The 25,619-nt window shown below is 45.7% G+C and overlaps 1 protein-coding gene and 1 pseudogene across 1 annotated transcript in view; both read right to left on the reverse strand.

Annotated features, from left to right (window-relative positions):
• Positions 1–218: 218 nt before the first annotated feature.
• The window catches only part of LOC147902873 (uncharacterized), a 98,226-nt gene continuing 72,825 nt past the window's right edge, over positions 219–25,619 (reverse strand). Inside the window, exons 10-12 of the mRNA XM_087373880.1 lie at positions 2,777–3,264; positions 2,361–2,562; positions 219–2,166 (exon numbers count right to left, since the gene is read on the reverse strand). Of these exons, the coding sequence (XP_087230006.1) occupies positions 382–2,166; positions 2,361–2,562; positions 2,777–3,264 (2,475 nt within the window). The 3' untranslated portion in view covers positions 219–381. The remainder of the gene's footprint in view (positions 2,167–2,360; positions 2,563–2,776; positions 3,265–25,619) is intronic.
• LOC147902874 (uncharacterized) lies at positions 6,261–17,214 on the reverse strand (annotated as a pseudogene).

Genomic DNA, 25,619 nt, shown 5'->3' on the forward strand with positions numbered 1-25,619 from the left:
CACACCACACAATCAATCTAAACAATCGTAAAAGATTTACCAAGTGATAATGCTATGCATATTATTCGCTCATTCCTGCAATGCCATGAACCGCACACAAGGACAACCTTGTTTTTTATCTTGATGCATCCTTCAAAAGTTTCTTGATGAGCAGATTCCTTTCCATGCGAAACAAACTTTAGAACCATTGGGAACAAGGAAAAAGTGTAAGGAGATTGGATACTATAACTGTACAAAAAGACTCCTGGAAAGCGATGATAATCAACAACAAAACAATTAGGAATTCGGGATCCTCAACAGGGAAACACCGAACACAAACCAGCATCATTGAATGTGTTTCATCTAAATACAATCAGTCTCAAATCCCAAATGTAAGCACAATCAAGGATGTTTTAGAGGTGAATACATTGTGTATCCATTCTGGCCCAATGCAAACGTGGGGCAATCTGCAATGGGTAAATGAGGGCTTTGCATGGGATATCCAACAAAAACATCCATCCCACTCCTCACGCCATTGGCACAGCTGGTTACAGGTACATCGCCATGGGCACCTGTCCAGTGCTGCCCAGAGACACCATCCAACAAGCCACCATGCTGGCTAAAAGAGCGTGGCAAAGGAGGATGGGGGTAAGGGTGTAGCAACTGCATGCTCTCCCGAAGGCCGCTACGGGTGTGGTCTGAAGGAATAGAAAGCTGTGATCGCCCACCTTCATCACAAGGCCTACCCCTGTCTATTCTTTCAGGTCCATTACCATGGACTGAATGAATTTCAGGATGTAATGGACCACCAGAGCACATGTTGTGAAGTTCCTGAAAGGAGAGCTGCTGAAAACCCTGATTACCAGGCTGTTGTAAAAAAGCATTCAGGGCTTTTGCACCGTAAATCTTCTCATCATCTAGGAGATCATTAATGATGTCGAGATGAGGAAATTCCTCTGACACTGGACCAGTACTCATAGCAGCTTCGGCTGCTGTTTGCAGAGATAGCCGAGCACCAGCAAGTCGTGCACGTGCATTCAGAGCCAAGTCCTGCTGTAGGATTCGGTTATTTTTCTGAGCCTCAAGCGCACGATTGTAGACCTGATGCTGGATGGAATGTGGCATTTCTTTTTTATCAGTTCTATCCACTGTTTGCTGCCGTAGCTGCTGATCTCGAAGGTAATCCTGTCTCTGGACATCAAGCTCCATATACTGGAGACTCCCATCAGCACACTCGCGTTGTTGATCTTGCTGATGCTGTAGATGTATCATTTCAGGAGTTACCGTACCAAAAGTAAATCCCATGCTCCTTTGTCCATCAGATCTTTGAGCTGAAAGATTTTCCATCATTTCAACTCCACAAATTGCCCCAGTTTGGGACTCGTTTCCTGAAAGTTTTGTGCTGACCAATGCAGGTAAATCGCCTAAACACATTGGGCCTGACAAAGGATGTGATGGTCCATGTGAATATCCACCACTCAAGTATGGATAACTGCCAGAACCACTGTGACTTCTAGCACCACCATTTGAAACAGTTGAGACTGATGGAGCAGACTGAGCCACCATACTGTTGCTTCGAATAACACCAACAGCTGCGTTCCTGTAAGAAGGAGTGACTGGTGGACTCTGCTGCATGGCAGAACCAGTTGACATGGTCGGCTCTCCAGCTGTGATCCCCAACCTACCTGTGGCACTAGCAGAGCGAGCCAATGGCGGAGGTGGATGCACCTGTTGAACCATGGGGAAGCTTGCCCTTGGAGCTGCTACCACACCCGGAGCACTGGAAGGCCTTGAAAATACTGTCTCTGTGTGAAGACTTGCTGAAAGACCTGGATGACCCACCTGGCAAGTAACTGAGCTTCCAGATGAACTGATGAAAGCAGTTGGAGGTACAGATGCAGAGCTTACTTCTGAAGAACCACATGAATAACCACTGTCAGAGGGAGGAACAGTGAGTCTCTGTGAATGAGTAATCCCATTAGTCAGATCAGTAACTGTTCCGATGTCCTCTTCAGCTTTTCTATCATTTTTTTGAATTTCAAAACTTGATGGTCCTACATCTGGAGGTTCTATCCTTTGATCACGATCTCCATGCTCCAACATCTTCTTATCATCAAAAGCTATATCACTGCCAAAATGGTGCTGATATAGACTGAGCTGTTCATGCAACATCACAACCTCCTCTTCCTGCCAGTCCATACTTCAAGTGAGTATAACAGTTACAAGGCTGCACATCGAACCAACAAATCCAGTAAAACATCAATCTGGATCAAGGTCCTTGGGTGCACATGGATACTTGTTGTTATACTGTTTTGAACACAATGGTTAAGTCTGAGTGTTGGATGATTACTTTTCATATACTATTAATCCCAGATTACTACCTTTTCAAGGAGTCGCTGTTGAAGCCATTGGACACGCTGCTTCAAGGAGGCAATGATTGTCTCTGAATCTACACCCCCTGAACTACAGCTGCTGCTGGCTTCAGCAGTACCAACTGTTCCCAATCTGCCACGTAGCATGCCATCTGTTTCAGCTAGCCTCAAGTCCTTATCATATACTTCATGATCACCTCTCCTTCGTCCTCTGAGCAACATAAAAGTTAATCAGGATTTTAAGAGTTAAAACATAAGTCTTAAACCCATTGGTTGAAATGAGAATGGATTCAAATCACAATCACGCACTAGCAAAAACAATTTGCAATACACATATGAATAAATAGAGATCTACACCTTTGGCACCTTGTTGGAAAGGAAAAAGAACAGTCACAAACCTGTTGGGAAAAAGAACAGTCACAAACCTGTTGACTAAATGATGACTTTGATCTACCATCATTGACCTGGCTCTAATAGACCCATTTGAAGCAGCACTGATCGATGGGATAGAATCTGAAGAGCACGTGGAAGAGCTGTCATCCAGAAGGCCTTGATGCTTCCGGTCCGACCTCCCGTTTTGACCAGAATCCACACTCAAACCTCCACTAAAGCTTGCCTCCATTAATTGATGCATTTCTGAACCTTCTTGGCCCCACAGTGCACGATCTGCATCTCCATCTTCCAAGGCAGGTCCTAGAGTACCTACTATGTCATCAGTAGCGTCAAGAACACTCAAATCATCATCCTCATCTCCCATATCTACAGTGGTAATTGGTGTGCCCTTGAGCAAGTGACCTCTTATAGTTCTACTATTGGTAGAGTCCTCCCTTTGCCGAGCCTCTTGTACTGGTATGAGGCGTTTTTCTTCCGCTTCTCTCTCTTTCTCCTTGCGGTTGCTTCGCCTTTGTTTAGCCTGACAGGGAAAAAGTAAGGTCAACTGCATCCAGAAGATATATCGTGAAGAACGAGACCTGCGCACAAAGAATGTTCCAGAGTTGCACCTAGACCTCCCTAAATCACTAAAAACTTGCTAACGGACTCCACAAATTGTAGAGAATCTCAGCTTCTTCACATAGATAAAAAAAATGCCCAGATCACCCCATCCCAAACTCCAAGCCAGGCCACCCTCAAGAGAAACCAAAAAAGAAAAGTAAAAAACATGGAATAGAAACATCTTAATAATGAGCCAAAGTATGTTTTTTTACAAGCAAGCTTCATGGTTCACTGGAACGAGCATCTTACACCCTAATAAATTTATAGTAGAGACTTGCTTGTCATCTAAGGCAGTCGATCCCAGAAATCCCAGAAACACTCTTTCTAATACCCAGCATCGCTGCCCAAGAATCAGTGTGTGAGTTCCAATCCAGTGATTCAATAAGTGTAATTGTAGCAAGAGATTATAGACATAGTCAAAGTACTTTCTGGCATGCTGTGGCCGCAACTTGCAAGCATATTCTTGGACAGATATTGAATGATCAATATAGGTGGCAGCACTAGATGGAGTCTTAAAAAGAACCATTATCCTCCTACCAAATGGAAAGGAGAGACATCTAATAATAAACAATAAGTGAAAGTCCTACCCTACAAGATTCGCAAACATCACAGCTATGTTCAAGGGAAGCCTCCTTATGGTATGTATCAGAGGTTGGTTTACTTGACCAATATTACATTTGCAGTTGGATTACTTTGTTAATTTTCCTTCAAAACCAGGGGATAGCCACTGGAATGCCAGTTTAGGGTATTGAGATATAGCAAGGATACATGCAGTTATGGTATTGGTGGACATCGAATGACGAGAGAGACAATACTTTGCTCACACAAATGAGAGGAGCACAACTAGTTCATTTAATCCTAACTGAAAAGTGTGAAGTATTTGCTTATATATGAAACCCAAATTGAACATGACATGACTAACCTAAATAACCATACCATTATAATATCCATACAAATCCCCCCTTGATGGTATGGCTGGAGTACTTTTGGAAATGCCTCATTAGTACATAGGGTACTTGAGTATCATGGTTGCGCAAATTCATCCACAAGGATATAGTAACCTATGGGGAATACAAATAAATAGCACTACTAATTTATAACCCCCCTGAAATTGTTTTAATAACTCTCCCAAGCCTTCTCGATAATGCTTTTGATTTGTTTTCTTTTAACCTTGTGATTAGTTTGCTTTTCCACCATTGCAAGGAAGTTCTAAAAATGCTAGAAACCTCATATCCTTCTCTCATGGGATAGACCCAAAAAAAGAACATTCACAACACTTTGGATTGATGCAGCTTTGCAAATTCCAGGCATCCTTTGCCGTCTTGCATGACCAAATATGAGGCATCACTATCCCCTTTACTGACATTCTTTGTATCATGCCTATTCCGACCTTTGGGCTGCCCAACAAACAAGGGGTGCTCCCCTCGTGCCGGAATTGCAAGCACATGGTAACGGCATTTGACTTGTATTTGCAAGTGTAAAGATCAATTTACTCATAGATGGCCGAGGAAGCAAATACAATGAATACATTGTATACTAAGGATAAGTTGGATGGCACCAACTACTCCACCTAGAGCTTCATGATTGAAAGTATCTTGGTTGCAAAAGGGTTGTGGGATATTGTCTTAGGTGAGACCAAATGATTTCCCCCAAATGTATTGTGCACCATACAACTTGAAAAAGGGTGGCAATCCTTGCTCTCGAGATGCAAAATTCCCAATTGACTGATGTTGTAACAAAAGAGAGAGAAAGGGGGGTGGGGGGGGGGGGGGAGGGGGGGGGGTAGCTTTGTACTTTGTACCTAGGGTTGCTAGGATGCTGCCACATGGCAGTCTAGAAGAGTTATCCCATAAGCAATGCTTTAAAACAGTCTGCCCTATATTTTGTAAAAAGGCATGGCTGCTCAATTGTACTCAACTTATCATCTACTCTATTACAATGCCAAAATGGGATTCTACAACCAGGGCTTCTAGCTCCAAGCTGAATTGTCCTTGTGCAACCGCTCACAACCATTTGTTTTAAGTCCAGCCCTAACTTACTCTCTCTCATGATTACAGTCCTTTTGTGAGTCTCATGATTTGAAGGTCAACCTGGGTAAAACCAAGGTTATGATCTTCAACACATCTCGTGCCGTCATACACCGGTCTCCTGTTGAGATATACGGATTCCGTACAGCCGTACGGACGTCCGTGCATTCTGTACGAAAATTTCCCAAAAGTTCAAAAATGAGTTCTGGCACTTCCTAGAAGTGCGTACTAGCCTTGGAACAGTCAAAATAGTGTTAAAACAGCTGAAAACAAGCTTGAAACAGCTCTAACAGCTCAAAAACTGCACAAGAACAACTGAAAACGTCCTACACCTCTGGGAGAGTGAGGGGAGAGAGATGGAAGGTGGGGGAAGGGCATGCATACACATGCTTGACAAATGGCACCTCCTCCTTGCCATTTGCCCCTTCATTAAAGTCCTAACCCCCATACCAAGCACAACGTTGGTTGTCCTTAGGCCCAACTTTTAGACCCCTCTTTTAAAGCCTTTGCCTTGCCCCTAGGACCTAGTGGTGCACCTAGACTTTGCCCTTAGGAACTTCTAGGAAGTGTGCACTTCCTCTAGCCAGTCCCTCACGGCCAAACCATTACAACACTTAACCACAGCAAACTACCTAGGTTGCTGTGGAAAAAGTACAAATAGGCAAAAATAGCCCATACCAGAATATACATCATCTGTAAGATACAACCTTCAATGATAATATGGGCTAGGAGAGCTCGAGAGTCCATCCATACATCAATGCATCCTCTATGTCGAGTGTCGCGAACACCCATCATGGAGACCTCGCGGTAGAAATACTATCAGCAAGCTGCATCTCAGGTGAGACAATCGGTGCCACCAAGCGATCTCCAAATATATGAGCAGTCTAAATCAAGGGGAGGTGCTACCCTCCTCTTGGGCACCAAGCAATGCTCCAGATCTCTGCTCTACACAACCTGTAGAAGCATGTACCGTAGTTGACGCAAGCTGAAATGCGTCGAGGTAGAGCTGCCAAATCTGAGGTGAGTCTGCCAGGTCACCCTCCTCCATCCACCTCGCATCCAGTGCAGGATAATTCCTGAACTTTACCAGATAGCGACGAGAAACTCTACCTTTTACTTTTCTTTCCATATGTGTCAAAATCTGTTCTGGAACCAAGATTTCATCCAACTCTTCTACCTCGGGTTGATCCTCATGCAATAGGTCAACAGGCACAGGCTTCAATAAACTCACATGAAAGGCATTGTGTATGGTCCAAGTGGCAGGTAGCTTCAGCCTGTAAGCTACATCATTAATGCGTTCAAAAATCTGAAAAGGACCATAATACCGCATCTTCAGCTTTGTGTACACTTTCGTCTTGCCTTTCATCTTCCTGAGTCGTGCTTTTTGAAAACGCAGCAGCACCCAATCGCCCTCTTTCAAGAGCAACTCGCAGCGATGCTTATCGGCTGCTCGTTTGTGCTTCTCTTGGCTTTTCTGGAGGGCTGTTTTGACCTTCTGGTAAGCAACATCCAAACTTTCCACAAATCTGTCCACTTCAAAAATCTTCTCTTTCGTATGCAGAATGGGAGGTACCTTCCGTTCTCCTGCCACAATTTGAAAGGGGGATTTCCCCGTGGATGAGTGTATAGTGTTATTGTACGCAAACTCAACAAGTGGCAGAAATCGCTCCTATTTCGATTGCTGATCCGAAACATAGCATTTGAGAAGATCAAGGGTAGTGGAATTGGCTTCTTCGGACTGCCCATCAGATTCAAAATGGAAAGAGGATGAGAAATTCAGCGTGGTACCCATATTCTCAAAGATACCTCTCCAGAAAAGACTTGTCATCCGCGGGTCTCTATCACTAACAATTGATTGAGGCATCCCGTGATGTTTAGACACATGAGACATAAAGAGTCTCGCCATCTGGTCTGCTGTAATTTTCTTTCTGACGGGAAGAAGTGGGCCTGCTTGCTGAATCTGCAAATAATGGTCCATATCCCATCATGTCCAGATGGTGTACGAGGAAGATCAAAGATAAAATCCATGGCAATGCTCTGCCAAGGTCGATTGGGAATAGGTAGAGGCTGCAGCAGTCCAGCTGGCCTCTACCTGTCATATTTCACCTTTTGGCAGGTGATGCATGTCCTGACATATGCCTCGACATCTTTCCTCAATGATGGCCAAAAAGAATAGTGCTCCACAACTTTGATGATGGCATCAATGCCTCTGTGTCCTGCATAGGGTGGAGCATGACTCTCTGTCAACACTTTGGGCCTCAACTGTTTTGTGACACACAATCTGCCATGCATCATCAAAAATCCGTCTTTGAGAGTATAGTGCTCATGCCTCTGTCCATCAACCAACTGATCATAAATCCGTGAAAAATCAGCATCATTGGCATATTGATCCTTCATGGCATCAAGCTCATCATGATATGCAATGGTCACTGCTGAAACTTGTGGCTTAACAGACACTGCATTTGGAGTGGGCTTGCGTGAGAGTGCATCTGCGACAACATTCTTCTTCCCATGCACATGCACAATCTGAAAATGAAACATAGAAAGAAAATTTGCCCACCTCATATGCTTCTCAGACAACTTTCTCTGAGTGAGAAAGTACCGAAGTGATTGATGATCGGTCTAAACATAAAAATCAGCACCCAAAAGATAATGCTTCCAAGTCGAAAGAGCATGTATGACAGCCAACATCTCTTTCTGCCAAAATTCATTTCAGCATCGTGGAGCACTCTACTCTCGTATGCCACGACTCTTCCATCCTGCATAAGTACCCCTCCTACGCTGTTCCCACATGCATTTGCTTGCACAGTGAACGGTTTGCAAAGATCTTGCAAAATAATCACAGGATCTGAGCAGAGTCGCTCCTATAGTAGGTCAAAAGCTGCAATTTCTTTGGGACTCCATCTAAAAGTGACCCCTTTCTTCTGTAAGGCATGTAAAGGAGATGCAATCTCTGCAAAATACCGAATGAACCTCCTGTAGTATGAGCACAAGCCCAGAAAGCTACGTACTTCATGGATGTTCTTCAGGTATGGCCAATTCCTGATGGCCTCTACCTTGGCAGGGTCCATCCTAACTCCATCCTTGGAAACAATGTGCCCGAGAAAATGGATCTCATGCATGAAGAATTCACTTTTCTTGGCATTGACAAGCAGCTTATGCTTCTGTAGCTCCTCGAGAACAATTGCCAGGTGCTTCCTATGTTCAGCCTCATCCTGAGAGAACACGATGATATCATCGAAGAAAGTGCCAACAAAGGTTTGGTGCTCTCTAAAAATCCTGTCCATCATTCTGTTGAAGGTGGCAGGTGCATTAGTTAACCCAAATGGCATGACAAGAAACTCGTACAGACCAAATGTGGTACGAAATGCTGTTTTGTGAGCATCCTCTGGCTGAATTCTGATCTGGTGATAACCACTCTTCAGATCAATGCAGCTGAAAATTCCAGACCCCTGTAACCTATCCAAAATATCATCTATCTCAGGTATAGGGAATCTATTCTTAATGGTAATCTTATTGAGGGCTCTATAGTCAATGCACATCCGCCAGGATCCATCCTTCTTCTAGACCAAGAGCATGGGTGAGCAGTAAGGTGAAGAGCTGGGCTGAATCAGCCCCTTCTCCAGCAGGTCCTTGACCTGGTTCATAATTTCCTCTTGCTGGGCTGCACTGACCCTGTAAGGATGTCGGTTAGGAGGACTGCTACCAGGGCTTATATCTATCGTGTGGTCTTCTGGCCTTTCAGGGGGCAACTCCGGTGGAAGTGAGTCCGAAAAACAGTAAAAGAAAATCTGTCCGCTGTTTTTCCAGCTTAGAAAAATGAGACTCTTCTTCTACTGACTTCTTTTCAGATGCAAACACTAAGTACGCTGAAAGATGCTTTTTCGTTACGTTGCCAATGGCAGAAGTAGATACAACAAAGATCGATTCTCCCTCCAATTTAGCATCCAAAACGTGGGTCTTGCCACGGTGAGTGATTGTGATTGTTTTATTCTTTGTATCCAAAACAGCCCCAACACGAAAGTGCCAAGGTATCCCCAGTAACACATCACAACCATTCAACGGCATAATATAAAACTCTTCTGTGTCCACGTAGCTCTGAATATGCATCCGCAGCTTGCCTATCACCGGAGTAACTGACTGGCTGAGTCCCGTACACGCCATATCTGCATCACACAAAGGACCCATCTCTTCTGCCCTTATTCCTAACTTTCCAGCCAGCTCTGGAGAGATGAAATTGGCCTTGGCTCCCGGATCGAAAAACATCAAAGCTGTCTGGTCTCTTATCTTGCCCCATGCCCGGCATAACTTTGTAGCATCTGTATTCTGAACAGCCCCAATCAAGTCTGGCAAAAGACCAGCAGTGGGCTTGGGCTTTTTATTTTCTGATCAGTCCTCTTTTCCTCCTTGTGCTCACTCTGCTCAGAAGGAAAGAACTTCCGCTTCTTGTGTAGGCATTCAAAAGCCCTGTGGCCTTCCTCCTTGCAAATATAACACTTGTTGGCATCATAGAGAATTTGCTTTTCCTCATCAGACATGCGGGTCGGTACTCGCCTCTATCCTCCAGCAAACTTTGCCTTCATGGGCTGCGAAAACTTTCTGAACTTCTTAGGGGATTCCGTCTTGCTGCCCTTTGACCTTGATGTCTCCTGTGAGCTTCCTTTGAACCCAGAAACTTTCCCTTGCATTAGTGCATAAGCTGTAGTGGCATTCTCAACCAACTGAGACATATTGGAAACCCTTGTCTTCGTGCAATAGTCCCGAATCTCCTTTGGCAACCCACGGCAATATCTTTCAATTTGCTCGGACAGCGGCACATGTCTGTAAGAACTAACTGGCAGTAGGGCTTTCCAAAACTCCTTATTGTAGTCCTCCAAATTTCTGCAATTTGCAGCATCCAACCTGTACCAGGCGGTCATGATATCCACCTCAAAAGTGGTAGTGAGCCATGCTGCTGAGAAGACCTGCTTGAATTCGACCCAAGTGGTAGGTGCTCTGCCTTGCCAGAGGAGGTTGGTCCACCATTGGAGCGCATTGCCCTTCAAAAAGGTGGCTGCCTTTCGGACTTTGGAGGATTCTGTGAAAAGTCCGCTTGAGTAGGCAGCATCAAACTGTTGCACGAATGTCAAAGCCTTCAATCTGTCCTGCATCCCATTAAAAGTCTCAAACTTGACAATTGCCCCTCCCTCCTTGTAATCTTTCAATTTGCCTTTAGGGGTTAGATTGTCATAAACGGGGGGCCTGTGAAAACGGTGGGGGCATCACTGCTCCCGCATTCTGAGCCATTCCAACCGTACCCATGGTGGGGTTTGGCATTCCAGGTCCCACTCCCTGCATCTGTGGCATATTCCAAGTATTGCCCATTGTCCCAGGCATTCCTGTCTGCATTCCTGGCTGCATCCCAATGTTTGAGTACATCATATTGGCATTTGCAAGGGGCATTCCACCCATCATAGGTTGCTGGAAATTCTGCATTCCCCGCTGCGTGCTGCCCATAAAGCTACCTGGCATTCCGAGTGCCTCTACGGATGGTGCCACCATTGCCTGAAAAACTAATCCCCCTCCGAAATATCCTGGATGCATCGTGGGCTGAAGAAGGGCTTGCTGTCCCTGAGTGACTGAATGGAAGTTATTGGCATTACCCGCTACAGGGGTGATCGAGGGCATCTCTGATGGCTGTCCACTGAAAGAAACATGCCTAGGGGTCTTCTTACGCTTCTTATGTTTCTTTTGAGATGACTTTTTGCTTCCAGGGGAAGCAACCATAGGGGGAGGAGCTTGCATAATCTCCGTGACAGCATGTTGCAACTGCGACAGGGCTCCCGCTACACTTTGCATTCGTAGCTGAAAAAGTGCATTGGGATCAAGCTCCTCTGCCTCATCTACCTCATCCTATGAGTCCTCCGTGGCATGCTCAAAAGAGACTGGATGAGTCCCACTGTCTTGCTGGTCATCACCCCCGCTGGTATTGTGCTCCTCTTCAAAGCTCTCTGATGCTTTGTCTTCGTCTTGCCCCTCCTGCTCTGAAATGGTGAATGACCTCTCATGGTGTGACATGCTTGCTAAGATTGATGGCTATAGCAACAATTGCACTAAAGGTGTCTGTCACGAGGGCGTGAAATTCTAAGTACTTTAATGTACTACAAGACCGTGACAACTTTGGTTTTAAAAGTCCAAGCATGGGCTTAATAATGATTAATTAAACGCGGCATGGTGCCTAGCACATAAGCGTAATTAATCCTTAGGCCCAAAGGCATTCCAAGGAATTAAAAGAGTGGTACTCCTCACCCGTTTGGATTCCTCGACTTCCGTTTGGCCCGATGGCTTCCCCTCTGCCTCCGCTTCATACTGATATGCTTTTCCCTCCGTGCGTTTGGTAAAATAGGCAGAGCTGAGCACTTCTTTCGCTGGTCGAATTTGCAAAAGTGGCTTTTTCTGGACCTTTTTGCTTCTACCGCCTCCTCGGCCTCTCCTCTTACAAAGCTACAGCTTTCTATTGAATTTCGAGTGGTCCCACGCGCTGGTTAACTAGTTTTTCTCAGTTTTGGAGGACTTTCCGGCGATGAAACTTCTCCAAAACCTTCTCAATGCATTCCTCTCTGAAGCACGCTTCTTTTGAGCTCAAGAACTCCCACTTCTTCGCAACATAAGTGCTTCTTTTCACATTTTTCAGTGGAATTCTTGCTAGTCGGCTCTTGTAAATGCTCTTTCTTCATGCCTTTGCACTCCTCTTTGGCTGAGAATGCAATTAGGCATTGGCTACTACGCCCTCTTGGCGATTGAGAACTTGGTTCGAGTTTTCAAGGCTTGGTGAGTTGTGATTTTGCTGCTGCAATTTCTTTTTGCCATAAGCTTTTGGTTGGCCTCGTGTGCCGCCTCTTTCTTGGCTCACAGGTGCCCAGGCAGTGCTACATGAGTCATTCTTTGGTTGGGTACTTTGCTGATTTTATTTTGGAGCTTTGAAAAGCTTTGTGAATGCCATCTGGAAACCACTCAAAGAGAGTGCAGCTGGGGTGCAGTGTGATTGCATCTAGACAGCCAATGAAATTGCACTCGGAAAAGAGAATGCCTTTGGGTTGAGCCTATGGGTTAAGTGCACTTATGTGATGGTGTTCTATGCTTGAAAGCCTTGCGAAGGCTTAGTGAATTGGGGCTGTGTGCTCAGTTCCAGGAAAGGTCTCCTAGATGCAACTTGTAATCATTTCACTGTGAAATATAAAGAAATACCGAAAGGGGCGCCACGGTGTTTGGGGCCAATCGGGTGCACTTGTCTATGTTTGTTGAGCAGGGGCATTCTAGCCTCCATCCCTTTTTCAGTGGTTTTGTTTGTGAACAAATGGGTAAATGCCAAATGGCCATCATGCAATGGTTAATGGTTGTGATATATGCTTTGTGAGCTGTAAATAAGTGCTGAAGTGATTAAAGGTTTAGTTCCACTGCCCTCTGAGTGATGTCCTTCACCCAACACTACCAGGGCCCACCTCTGTAGGAAGATGGTGACGATCCCGGCAATGGAACCACTGAAACAGGCCTTCGATAAACAAAAGGACAGTGATCTTCTACTCAGTCATAAACTTCATAAATAGCCACAATGCAAGATTCAATCACTTAAATCACTTAGCACAACTTAGAAACAAGCTTCAACAACAACAAAGGTGAGGCTAGAATGCCCCTGCTCAATGAAAATAGTACACAGTGCACCCACTGGCCCCAAATGCCTTCGCGCCCCTTAAGGTATTTATTTAATGCTTCTGAATGGAAATGCTTTACAACAAGGGTTCAACCTTGCACTGTTCCTCTCTGCAAATCCTCTACTTGTCTTCAAGGCATCTAATCCCAGTGCACCACTAGAATTCCCACTGGCAAGGCATACTCAGGCATTCAATTCTGATCTGACACAACTTAGAGGCATTCATGCATCCAAACCACTGGCAAACTGAGCTCAAGGCAGCCTCAAGGCTATCACATGCATCCACACTATCCTTAGGCCTTCCACAGGATCACCATGGCCTTTGGGTGCTTACTAGAACCTGTTAGAGTCTTGAAAGGACTGCACACAACACGCATGCACTGCAAAAAGCTGCAAAGCAAGAAAGAACAAGGAAAAACCGAACCTGGAACCAACTCCCGCTGTCTATGGCAGAGGGGCGAGCTCCTTCCTCGCACCTATCCTCTGTCCAAGCTCCTCGCAGGGTGCAGGTGTCTTCCAGCAATGAGAAGAGAGAAATGAAGGTAGACAGCGGAGGGTGAACAAGAAAGAGCTGTAGAGGAAAGATGGTTCACAGATTTGCCCCAAAATGATTGCCTCGGGATCGATGCATGAGTCCTCCTAAGAGAAGGTGCCAAAAGCAACAGGGAAAGTTCCTCCTGCAACCTGCACTGGTCCAAAACAGCTCCAAAAGCCACCACGCAGCCAAAAACATGTGCACAAAGGTCCAGCACAGCAAAAGACAACCCCAGGCACCTGCTCGAGGCAACTGAACACGTCCGTACGGATTCCGTACAGCCGTACGGACGTCCGTGCAGTCTGTACGAAAATTTCCCAATAGTTCAAAAATAAGTTCTGGCACTTCCTAGAAGTGCGTACTAGCCTTGGAACAGTCAAAATAGTGTTAAAATGGCTGAAAACAAGCTTGAAACAGCTCTAACAGCTCAAAAACTGCACAAGAACAACTGAAAACGTCCTACACCTCTGGGAGAGTGAGGGGAGAGAGATGGAAGGTGGGGGAAGGGCATGCATACACATGCTTGACAAATGGCACCTCCTCCTTGCCATTTGTCCCTTCATTCAAGTCCTAACCCCCATACCAAGGACAACGTTGATTGTCCTTGGGCCCAACTTTTAGAACCCTCTTTTAAACCCTTTGCCTTGCCCCTAGGACCTAGTGGTACACCTAGACTTTGCCCTTAGGAACTTCTAGGAAGTATGCACTTCCTCTAGCCAGTCCCTCACGGCTAAACCATTACAACACTTAGACATGGTTAACCCCGGGTTAAGCGTAGGTTGAGTTACGAAGATACTTTACATCACTTTTCACGTCCTCGTGACAACAGACTTGTGGGATACAGAGTGGTCCCGTGTAGAGCGGCTTCACGTTCTCATGCTATCATGGATGATCCGTGGTAAGCCATCCGTCTCTCACCAAATCATTCAAGTTGAGTTCGAGTCATCCCCATTACAACTAGATGCTGCATTTCAGGTTATCACGTATCTGTACCGAGTCACTGAGTATGGGGATTACACTTTTAGGCGCAGCAAGCTACCATGGCTAGCATTGTCCTCCTCTATGGCTCTCTCAGCAAGAGGGGACCAGAGATGCTAGTATGAACGCACAGAGAGATGGTTTGAGCGACTAGGGCTCCACATGGCTAGACTCCCTCCCTTCCAATACAGTATGGACACTCCGTTCTCTCCCCTCGTATACCAGGTCATCTGCGAGGAACTCTTACAACTAAACACATTCCGGACCTGGCTGGGACGGAACGAGCTTCCAGTGAAGCTCAACTTTTACAAGGATCACTGCTTGCATATCACAGAGGAGGGATTCGTTGACCCACCAGGATACATGCAGATCCACTTACCCCACTCACTGAGGATCTCTATTGAGCAATTGCGGATCTCTTCACATAGACTTTGTATCGACAGCGGCAGAGCAGAGGGCCTACCCAGGAGAGGCGCATATGCACATTGTGTGATGTACAGGAGGTTGAGACGGAGGAGCATTTCATCTTCACGTGTCTTGTTTACTATGAGATCGAAGGGCGTTTCTACTACCTCTTCAAAGATAGCTCTGGGGTTTTGTCCCGATTCCTCTCCTATCCAGACCAGAGATGCTTGACAGCTTTCATTCATGAAGCAATCAAGCACCACGAGAGACTACTTCGATCACGGAGACAAGAGCAGACTTCTTCCTTGGCAGATACCTCTCAAAGCTCCATCACAGAGTTCTTCCTCCCAGATCACATGGACCCCAACGGGACGAGACCTCGACATGATCGTGACCTAGAGCCGGTGACTCGATAGCTCAGACAGAGGATTGACACACAGATTACACTTGGGGATATCCCCTCCTTGTTCAGAGACGGAGCCCGGCCGACAGGGGTTACTGTAGCCCTTGTTAGGCGCAGAGTTATGACCAGGAGATGTCACAAGGCCACACCCGTGAGCGGCCGACACCACTCTATTGCCGTGTTCATGCCTCCATTGCCTCATCCATCCCGATGCCCTGATGATGTTGACGATGTTGATGATGATGATGATGATGAGATTGATATGTAGTCGACCATTGACATGACTATGTTGTACTTAGTACTTAGTACTACCATTTTGCATTTTTTGCATTCTCCATTGGTGTGGATGCTCGTTTTAGTAGCTCCACCCTACCAGAATTTTCAGTCTCATAGACCCATCGGTCTTCCCAAGACTTTAATAAACTTTCTTTCTTTCTTTCTTTCTTTCTCGCGCTCTCCAAATTTATGAATGTACATTTTCTGTTCTTTTCACATGTTACTTCCTGCACACTTCCACAATACATTCCCTATTCCTAAATGGGGGGTTGCTTTTCAATTGGCTTTGTACATTGTACCTAGGGTTGCTAGGATGCTAAACCATGGTGCTATCATATGGAAAAGATGTACATCAATAAGATTTAGAAGTATTCCCAAATCTCCCCAAACCATAGTGCTTTAAAAGAATCCAACAAGATTTGTATACATGGCCACATCTCCCTAGTCCCTGGTGCTTTTAGAAGAAGCCATCAAGAATTGACCACATCACCAAATATCTATAGACCTTATGGCCAAGTCGATTTAGACCTTGGTGCTTTGAAATAAGACAGTAGGATTTGGTCACATAGCCAGATCTCCCTAGATCCTAGTGAAAGAAGACGACAAGATTTGGTGACATGGTTTATACTCAGCTTATGAACTACTCTGTTCTAATGCCAAAATGGGATTCTACAGCCAGGGCTTCTAGCTCCAAGCTGAATTCTAAGATCAATTGTCCTTGTGCAGCTTCTCACAACCATCTATTGTAAGTTCAGCCCCTGACTTATTTTCTCTCTTGCGCTCTCCAAATTTATGAAGGTACATTTTCTGTTCTCTTCGCATGGTACTCCCTGCACAATTCAGCAATACATTCCCTATTCCTAAATGAATGGATCTAGCCTACTTTCTACTCAAAGCTATTCATATCTGCTCTAAGCATCATTAGGTTGTCTAATTATGCTAAACTGGTTGGGGATAGCCCTAGTTAGTAGCAGTCCTGTTGCACTAGCAAATCATGGGAAATTGTGGGAATTTTTCATCCTTTTTCTTGAAAATCAGAACATGTGTTCTTGAGCCTATGGCACACCTCCGAGCCAAGTTCTGTCATGAATCACCTTGCCATCCTGATTCTAAATTCTAATCCCTTAAGAAATCACTGCAAAATTCCAGATCTGGAGCTGAAATTTAGGGATGAGTGTTGACACTGGTAGAATTGTTAATTGTGGCAGATTTGTTGATTTAAAGCAATGTGAGGAAGTAATGCACTAAATAGACGTCTAGCTGGATAATCTCCATAGCAATGTCTTCCTGGTTCAAAGCCCTATGAAATCGTTGTGAAATTGTCAGATTGGATCTGCATTTTGGCACTGAAAGCTGAAGCACGCTCCCCAAAGTAATAAACCAAATTCCATCCTAATTCAACAAACTGCATCAGAATATCATTTACAAGGGGCATACCAAGTTTTGCTGCAATCAGATCTCCATTGCCCTGGTTTTCGGATCAGATCAACTTCTTGCCTGGCGCAATTGTACCTTTTTTTAATCTCTGCTGATTTCCAGCAACTAGGAATTTCCATATTCCATCCTTTCCCTATGCTCAACTGAATCCTGCATACGTAATCGGATTGGAGCAAATTTCGAATTCTAGTCCAGATTAGTGATTCCTCTGCTTCTAAAATACCTACAAGGAAATCTAAAAGCTATTCTAGAAGGCAGATACTGGATGATTCAAAACCTAGAATGAATGGGGATGAAATTGAAGATTCACTAAGAGCTGCTGGTACTGCAATGAGGGGATCAAGACCAATTGGTGGGGAGCAGGCTAAGACTTCACTTCGCAGGGAGGAGCCTGAAGGCAATGTTCAGTTCCTACAAAATTCAGGCTCTGATTCAGTTCCTACAGAAACTAATAATTAAGATCAGTTTCAAGTTTGTCCCGCGCAATTAATCCAAAATTACATGAGACCAATGCTCCCAAGTATTCAAGGATTTGACTATTGAAATCAAGCTGAAGAACCAGAAAATGGACCAGAGATTGAAGAACCTCTCATTCACTATGAACACAGGGTTTGATCGACTCAAAAGAAGCCAAATCCAAGAGGGGAAGAGCACGTGGAGGCTGTGGCAGACCTTGGTTCAGAGGATGATCTCGTTCCAGAAGTTGATCCAATGGGGTTCATGTCCTCTGCCAAGAGAGCATATCATCCCAATGGCTTAGCAGCTCACAAGGCTAATGATTCTTCAAATGCTAATGTTCCTAGAGGTGATTGTCCTGATGCTGATGGCTTATATCAGAAATTTGATGTTAAAGTATTACCAGTAGATCTCAGGGCAATGTTAGACTTTCCAGCAATATATTCAAGCTGTCAAATCAATTGAACCTAAGGTACTCTACATCTAGGGCTTCTGCTTCAAACCTTGCTATAGATCAACATGTATGTCAGTGGTATGATCTGTCCCAGCAAGGAACACTGAAGGCTTACATGAAGCAACTCTGGAAACTGTCTCTATTTACTCATGGAATTGATGAAAGGGGCAAGATGCTCAAATTCATTCATGGTCTTCACCCTAGACTAACCTTTGATGTTTCCAAAATCATGCCATCATCACATTCAATTCTCTCTCTCTCTCTCTCTCTCTCTCTCTCTCTTCCAAAATCATGCCATCATCACATTCAAGTCACTCTCTCTCTCTCTCTCTCTCTCTCTCTCTCTCTCAGAGCAAGGAACACTGAAGGCTTACATGAAGCAATTCTGGAAACAGTCTCTATTTACTCACAGAATTGATGAAAGGGGCAAGATGCTTAAATTCATTTCTGGTCTACACCCTAGACTAACCTTTGATGTTTCCAAAATCATGCCATCATCACATTCAACTCTCTCTCTCTCTCTCTCTCTCTCTCTCTCTCTCTCTCTCTCTCTCTGTATGTATGTATGTATGTATGTATGTCGCATCCAAACCCAAAGCTTCTCAGTCTTAAACTGATGTTATTAATACCACTTTATGATAGTGTTAGAATGTAGCTATGCTCTATAATAGCTCGGGAGGAGTTGGCCTTGTCCACTCCCTTGATTCTATGGCTATCCAGATGTAGTAAGTCATTTTTTGGTGCTGGTACTTAGTCTCATAGACCCATGAGGTCTTCTGCAGACGTTAATCTCTCTCTCTCTCTCTCTCTCTCTCTCCATTTTCAATTCTCCCCCTTTCTCTCTCTCTCCCTTCTGCTCATATACCCTTCTCTACATCTGCCCCTACCCTTTTATCCATTTTCAATTCTCCCCCTTTCTCTCTCCCTTCCACTCATATACCCTTCTCTAAATCTGCCCCTACCCTTTTATGCATTGGTATCAGAGCACCTTCCTATGGCCTGTGCTTTCTTCTCCTTCCTATTGCTCTATCTACCATTTTTCTTTTCGGTACCTTCACCGTACCAGCGAACCACCTCAGCAAGATAAGCGACGGACAGGCACTTCTACTTCCAAGCAGTGCCACAGTAGATCCTTTTGGAAAAAACTACCGATCGTGTGATCTGTTTAGTCGGCGTTGAACATAGAAAACAACTCAACACACCAATTAACAGTGACACAATGGACAACAGAGCAATTCAGCAACGTACTCAATTCAGGAGGGGCAAAACGTGATGCTATAATCTTGGATCATCACACGCATAGCTGTAGGCGTTGGGGCACAATGCCTTGAACAACTCTGAGTACGAAGTGGTCTTGCAAGTGGAATAATTGCCCTAGGCACCCTTGCAATACTACTCTACAGTTTCGAAAGCGTCACAAGCACTCTACCACACTCCTCCATCGTCCAATACCTATAGAGTTCATTCAAGCTGTTGCTGCAACCTGCTATTTGACAGGTGCCAGAGCCTTGGTGCGATCGGAAGGTTGAAACCATCAACTAAATCAACTTCGTAGAAGTCTTTCTTGATGTTACTCTGGGCTCCTGCCAAGGTGACTTCCACAAGAGTGGCCAGAGTTACAACTCTAGCGCCGCTGCATTGAACCGGCCACCACAATTGCCAGATACACAAACGCCTTGTCCACAGGATGGAAAAGGACCAGCAGTTCTTCCCAAAGATCAGCCTGAACAGCCTGCCAAAGAGTCGAGATTTGTAAATTGACCAGTCTCTAGCTGGAAACCGCCATTCACAAGCAACAACCATCCGCTCCGCCACCTTCTCCGCACTGCTGCCGCACCATAGCACCATTGCCGTCGCCTTGCTGCAAAGGTTACAAAGTTGACTAGGTTAGTTTAGATTTGATTAGATTGGTCTAACCGCAGGTTAGAGTGGGTCAGTTACCGCTAGGTTAGGGTATAGTCAACTCAAGTCTGGTTAGGTGGGTCATGTTAGGAAAAGTTAACTTAGGTAGGGCTAAATCTAACTAGGAGCTTACTAGGATTAATCCAAGGGGTTAGGTTCGGTCCCAACAAACATGTTTAAGGGCTTTATCCAGCCCATTTTTATGGCTTTGCACAGCCCCATTTGGGCTCACTTTTGCAACCTCTTCACCCTTTGAGACAAGCAGGCCTTGACCACATGTGCAAGCATTTGGCACAGTAGCATAGCAACAAAGCTTTATGACACACCATGGGACAATCAAATGCCTATGGAGGGAACATGGGGGAACATGCCTCTAGTTTTGGGCAGCTTATACAGGAATTTGAGCAGCAGCAAAAAGCTTAGGGCACCTTCAATGCAAGGAAGATTCACAATCCAATGAAATACGCTTGATTAACATCCACAATCTGTTGTACCCCATTACATTGGATGTGTCGCATGAAGTATTTTCTCCTTTTGGGCTTTATTTAGAAGATTGTCATGGGGCTCACAAGCTAATGCATTGCGAACACGAAACGCCTTGCAAGGTCAGGATATATATGATCGTTGTACCTTACATATTCAACTGTTATAACTAACAGAAATGTCATTCTATGCTAAATGTGGAGATGTAAATGCCTTAGAGCAGCCACCTGTCGTTGGAGCTATGATGCCTAGAGGAGTTATGACAAAGGCTAAGCAATCCTATTAAATAGACACTCAACATCTGAAGAGAATGCCAGCCAATGCAGCCCAGCCATGCTACATAGTATGCCTCTCCCTAGTATGCAGCCAAATCATGCTTCAAGCCATTGAAGATTCCTCTGACAAAAATCTGGTTATTTTCAGGTGATTACAGGGTGGAGATAGCACACATGATGAAAACAAATATGGACAGCAAGAGAAAGAGGGATGATAGCAAAGGATGCCAAAGTAAACTTACAATGACGAGGAGCAGCTTGTGCGTAAAAGCAAGACAGTTTTAATCCTGAAGCTGCATCACAACACATTCAAGAGCATGACAATGGGGAATATGGCCACAATCTAATGCCTTCCACAACTACTCATCAGGTGAGTATACCTGGGAGATTTTCCTTCTACACTTAGCAATCATGATGATAACAATGGCATCTCATAGGAGTGCTGTAAATGAAGGTGCGGAGCTTCAGAAGGGTGTCTGTTGGAAAGGTCACCTCCCCATCTGTAAGCCCCCAAATGAGGAGAGCGTGGGGGAGGGAGACCTGTGCCCAAAGAGAGATTACCTGGATGTGTGGATCTGGGACAGATCTGGAGCATTCATGGTTGGCAGGGTATCCCGAGGTACAAAAGCCTACATGCAGAGCTATTGAGCGAGGTTTGTGGGCAAGCACATGGCCTGCAACATGCTCTGGATATGGCGCAATGAAGGCAGGTGTGCAGCAGCAGGGTCGGCCTGTGTAGATAGGCTGATTGGACTGGGTATAGCCAGCCAGACAGGCCTGGTTATGGGCTGGCCAGTGGAATGCCCCCTGCATAAGCAAATAAGGCAGTACCCTGCCCTTCATATAGGGCTAGCAGGCTGGTCGGCTGGCCAATCAAAGTTGGCCAGCACACAGCCCCATAGATAGGGAGCTGTGGGGTCGGTTGATGGACAGACAAAGTCGGCCAGGAAGCCCCTTCAAGTCGGTCAGTTTTGAGCCCCTTTGGGGCCTATAAAAGGAGCCCTTTGGCAGGGCATTCAACATCCAGCAAGTCAGCAAATATAGGAGCAGCAGGAGCAGCAGAAGCCTGATCTTTGGGCCTACATCCAGGAGGCAAAGCAGGACCAGAGTTGCTGCAGACTGAGCTCACTTGGGGCTGAAGCCTAGGCTGTCTACTAGGGCAGCAAGGTGCTGAGATCTTTGGACGGAAAGTCAACTTACACTCGAGGTGGAGCACGCGGGCTCGAGTCTAGAGATAGCCAGCAGATAGGAGGAGGACCTTGTGGTAAGATCAAGGACCACACCATTCGTGGGACTCTGGATCTCTCTCTCTTGTATTGTGCCCATAGTTTTGGACGGAAATATATATTTTGGTGGTTTCTCTATTTGGCCGGTTCATCATCTATTGAATGCACATAAGTAAAGAAGTTTGTGATTCCACACCCCACATGCACACTGTGTGAGCTCTTGGGCATTACTATAAGTCTTCCGCTGTGTGTCCTGCAATGATATAGATCTTGGGAATTGTGCCTTTTATGGAAATCTTAAGCAGAGGCAGCTCAGCAAAAGAACTAACTGAGCTCGAAGGAGCCACTTCGAAAGGAATAATTGCTAAAGAATGTATGACCAGGCCTTGTCCATCTAATTTTAATGTTCGTGTTGCATGCAGCCAGCTGGTGTTGTGTGGAAAAAGGGCCAGAAGCATGCAGCCAATGAACGGTAATTTTGTTACAGATTTGGTTGTAGCATGTCTTGAATATGAACTTATGCAAGTTCATGCCTCACCTTCAAAAAAGAAGTGGATACTCGTTAGTGTGCTTGACACAATCTTGGTTAGTGGAATTTGACGATTATGCCAGAGATGACTTGCTCAATGGTAATCAGCTGCGGTCAATATGGCAGGTGTACGCAAGACTATGGGTCAGCATATGCGCTTTGGGTTGCACATGGCCGATAGCTTTTGAGGGATGTGCATGTTTGTGCTGTCTTCTTACTACAACAATGGCATGGATAGCTGACCCTTTCCAGCCTGAAGGAAATGAACGTCAAACACGATCCGGCATTTGCCTGTTTCATCCAATGCCCAATCCTTGTTCTACCAAAACTGGTTCAAACAATGTGTTTGATTATTTTGTTGTCAGGGGTTAGGACATAGGTGTATCCAATGACAAGGAAAGATTATGGGATCATGCTTACACAACTCCTAGCAGGCATGACTTAGATTATGTGGCTGTTCAGAGGCTAGAAGTACCATGTCTCAGCAGATACATCATCTTGGAAGACATCCAAAAGACATGTATGCTAGCATCCAAGTATTGGTTGTCTCATATCTGAGAACTCTAGCTCCATGGAATGTTGGGGGATTGGAGAAACTCATGGAGCTGTTTGTGCCCATACACAGCAGCTCATTGGAAGATGATTTTTAGATCTTCACATTTGGTAAGACAACATAAACGGAGATGCAATAATGCAAGGACAGCTCATTGATACACTCATTAAAGCTACCCTGTGGGGTATATGGCAAACAATCAATGCTTCCCATGTGGAGAATAGTGGACACCAAATCATAATGGGATGTGCAGAACAAAAAAAATGTGGACATCCGGAACTTGTGTGATTATGGAGCTTGTGACGATGAGCATGCCAAGATGGATTACCACCCACATGACCCCGGAGGTGCCACAACACCCAAGGCAAAGGAAGATATCACATTTCCTTTTGGCCTTTGTGGCATCATGCCTGCATGATAGAGTATGTCGTTTTTACAGTAAGGGGTCCTCGGTGCCTAACCATCACCTTCAATTTTCCAGACAATTATTTTTTAGGGGGGATGGATTGTAAGGAAGGCCAAGATTGGGCCAAGCTAGTGAGGGTTAGGGCTAATTTGGCTAGGGGATGTTTGGGCATAGAGAGGGGCAAAAAGGAGATATAGTGAAGGGGGACTATAAAAGTCCACCTCCCCACCCTTTGTACTTACTTTTTTATGTGACATCTAATCCTCTCTCTCTCTCTCTCTCTCTCTCTCTCTCTCACACACACACACACACACAAAAATTCAGACCCTTCCACTATGTCTCCCTCTAACAAGAGATTAAAAATGAAACAGCATTCATCCATGTGAATTAAGACCCTATATCAAGCTCCCTCTTTTGGTTGTATGGTGTATTTTCACATCTGAATAATTAAAATAAAGTACATTCTCTTTCTTGAAACTTCAGAAATTTTTTTTTGCGCAAAAAGTAGTGCTAGTTATATTACTTGAAAGCAAGAGTACAAGAAGGCCTAAAGGCCAGCGGGATGCAATCACAAAACGGATTCAGCCCGAGGAATCAAAATGCTAAATACAAGCCTCTCAGGGCATAATCATCGGAGAGTGGACAAACAGCCACGGTGGAGGGGCGTAGTGCCACTGAAGACTCTAAGTAGAGTGCTGGAAGAACAACTCCCGGTGGTCCCAGTCGCGAAGGAAACATCGTCTCTTTTCCTTCCCTGCCCGGGACTCTTCCTGAATCTGATCCCACTGACCCTTGAGCGTGTGAACGATCGTGCTCCAAATGTCTGCGAGGGTCTGGGTAGCAGAAGAAGTCTGATCTCCTACAGTCTGCGCGCATCTGGAAGTCCAGATATGCCAGCCTATAATGCTCCCTATGATCTCCCAAACTGGGTGCCGAGCATCGCTCCTGCATCTGTCTCTGTCAGATGCAAAGGGAAGCTGTCCATGTATGCCCAGGTGGCCTGCGTGATGAAAAAGACGGGATCCTGTCTAGAGAAATCATAGGCCAAGTGATGTCCCGTCTCAGTGCTGCACCAGCAAACGACTCCCCAAGTGATCGGTCCTAGCTCGGGTGTAGCCCTCGCTAAGATCCCCATGACTCCCTTCCAAACCGTCTGCCCATGCGAGCAGCTCCAAAGGCAGTCCCGACACTACCATCATGCGCCCTAAGAGAACGGAGTTGTTCCCCTGCTAACCTCTGTTCATGAGTCCTGAAGAACTCTCTGCACATCCTCTCGCCTTTCCTAGCCCAGAAGGACTTGGAAGCATGAAATGAAAACTCTGAGCGACGCTGGGTGATCTCCTCTAGCATGGCTCGGGCCCGAACCTCCTGCTGTCTGAGCTCCTTAGAGCCTGGAGAAAACTCCTGCATACGCTGAATCGAAGCGAGATCACGTCGGAGACCCCTCTCCCGCGCCCAACACTGCTGTCTGAGCTGAATCACCTCCTGCTGACAGATGAGGCTGGACTCAGAAAGCGCCTGAGCTACATGTGCTGCCATATCCCTGGTGGGGTCCCAATCCTGCTCCCACAGGTCCACTATCCTGCTGTGAACCGCTGCTATGGAGTAGATGGAGTCAGGGATCTGGCATGAACGTGAAGGTGAGGAGTGAGAGGCTGAGTCCAGGACTAGGATGACTAGGGCATGGTCAGAGAGTGTCGTCCCTGGAACCACTCCTGACTCTCCTCCTCTGCTAAGCGCCCAGTCGCTGACATAGAAACGGTCTAGCCGCTCCAGAAGTCTGCCTACCTCCCTCCTGTAACCCCAAGAGAAGTCCAGACTCCCGGACCATCTGCGAAAGGAAGGCTCCCTCCAACTGTCCCGACCTCCCATTGCGAAGAAAAAGGAGTCCCAATCTGCCTGCTCTGCCTGAGGTATACCGAGGAACTCTGGGCCCCGTCCCTACTGATCCTCTAAGGTCTCAAGGTTGTTGAAGTCCCCTCCTACAATCCAAGAGTCCATCTCTGGCAACAAGTCAGTCAAGAATCTCCAAAAAATGGCTCTACGTCTGAGATCGGTCGGGGCGTAGATATTGAGGATGCCGATACGGGATCCTCAATATGCAAGCCCACCCAAAGCGCACGTCCTGGGATCAGAGTGCCAAAGCCACACACATGCTGAACTAGAGAAGCGTCGATGGAGGTACAGACACTCCCGCTCCTCCCCTGCTCGCCAATCGAAGGTTCCCAGTAGGTGTGGGA

This window comes from Dipteris shenzhenensis, chromosome 4 (assembly GCF_047967505.1).
Source record: "Dipteris shenzhenensis isolate YYH24624 ecotype China chromosome 4, Dip_SZ_1.0, whole genome shotgun sequence".
In the NCBI taxonomy this organism is placed as follows: Eukaryota; Viridiplantae; Streptophyta; class Polypodiopsida; order Gleicheniales; family Dipteridaceae; genus Dipteris; species Dipteris shenzhenensis.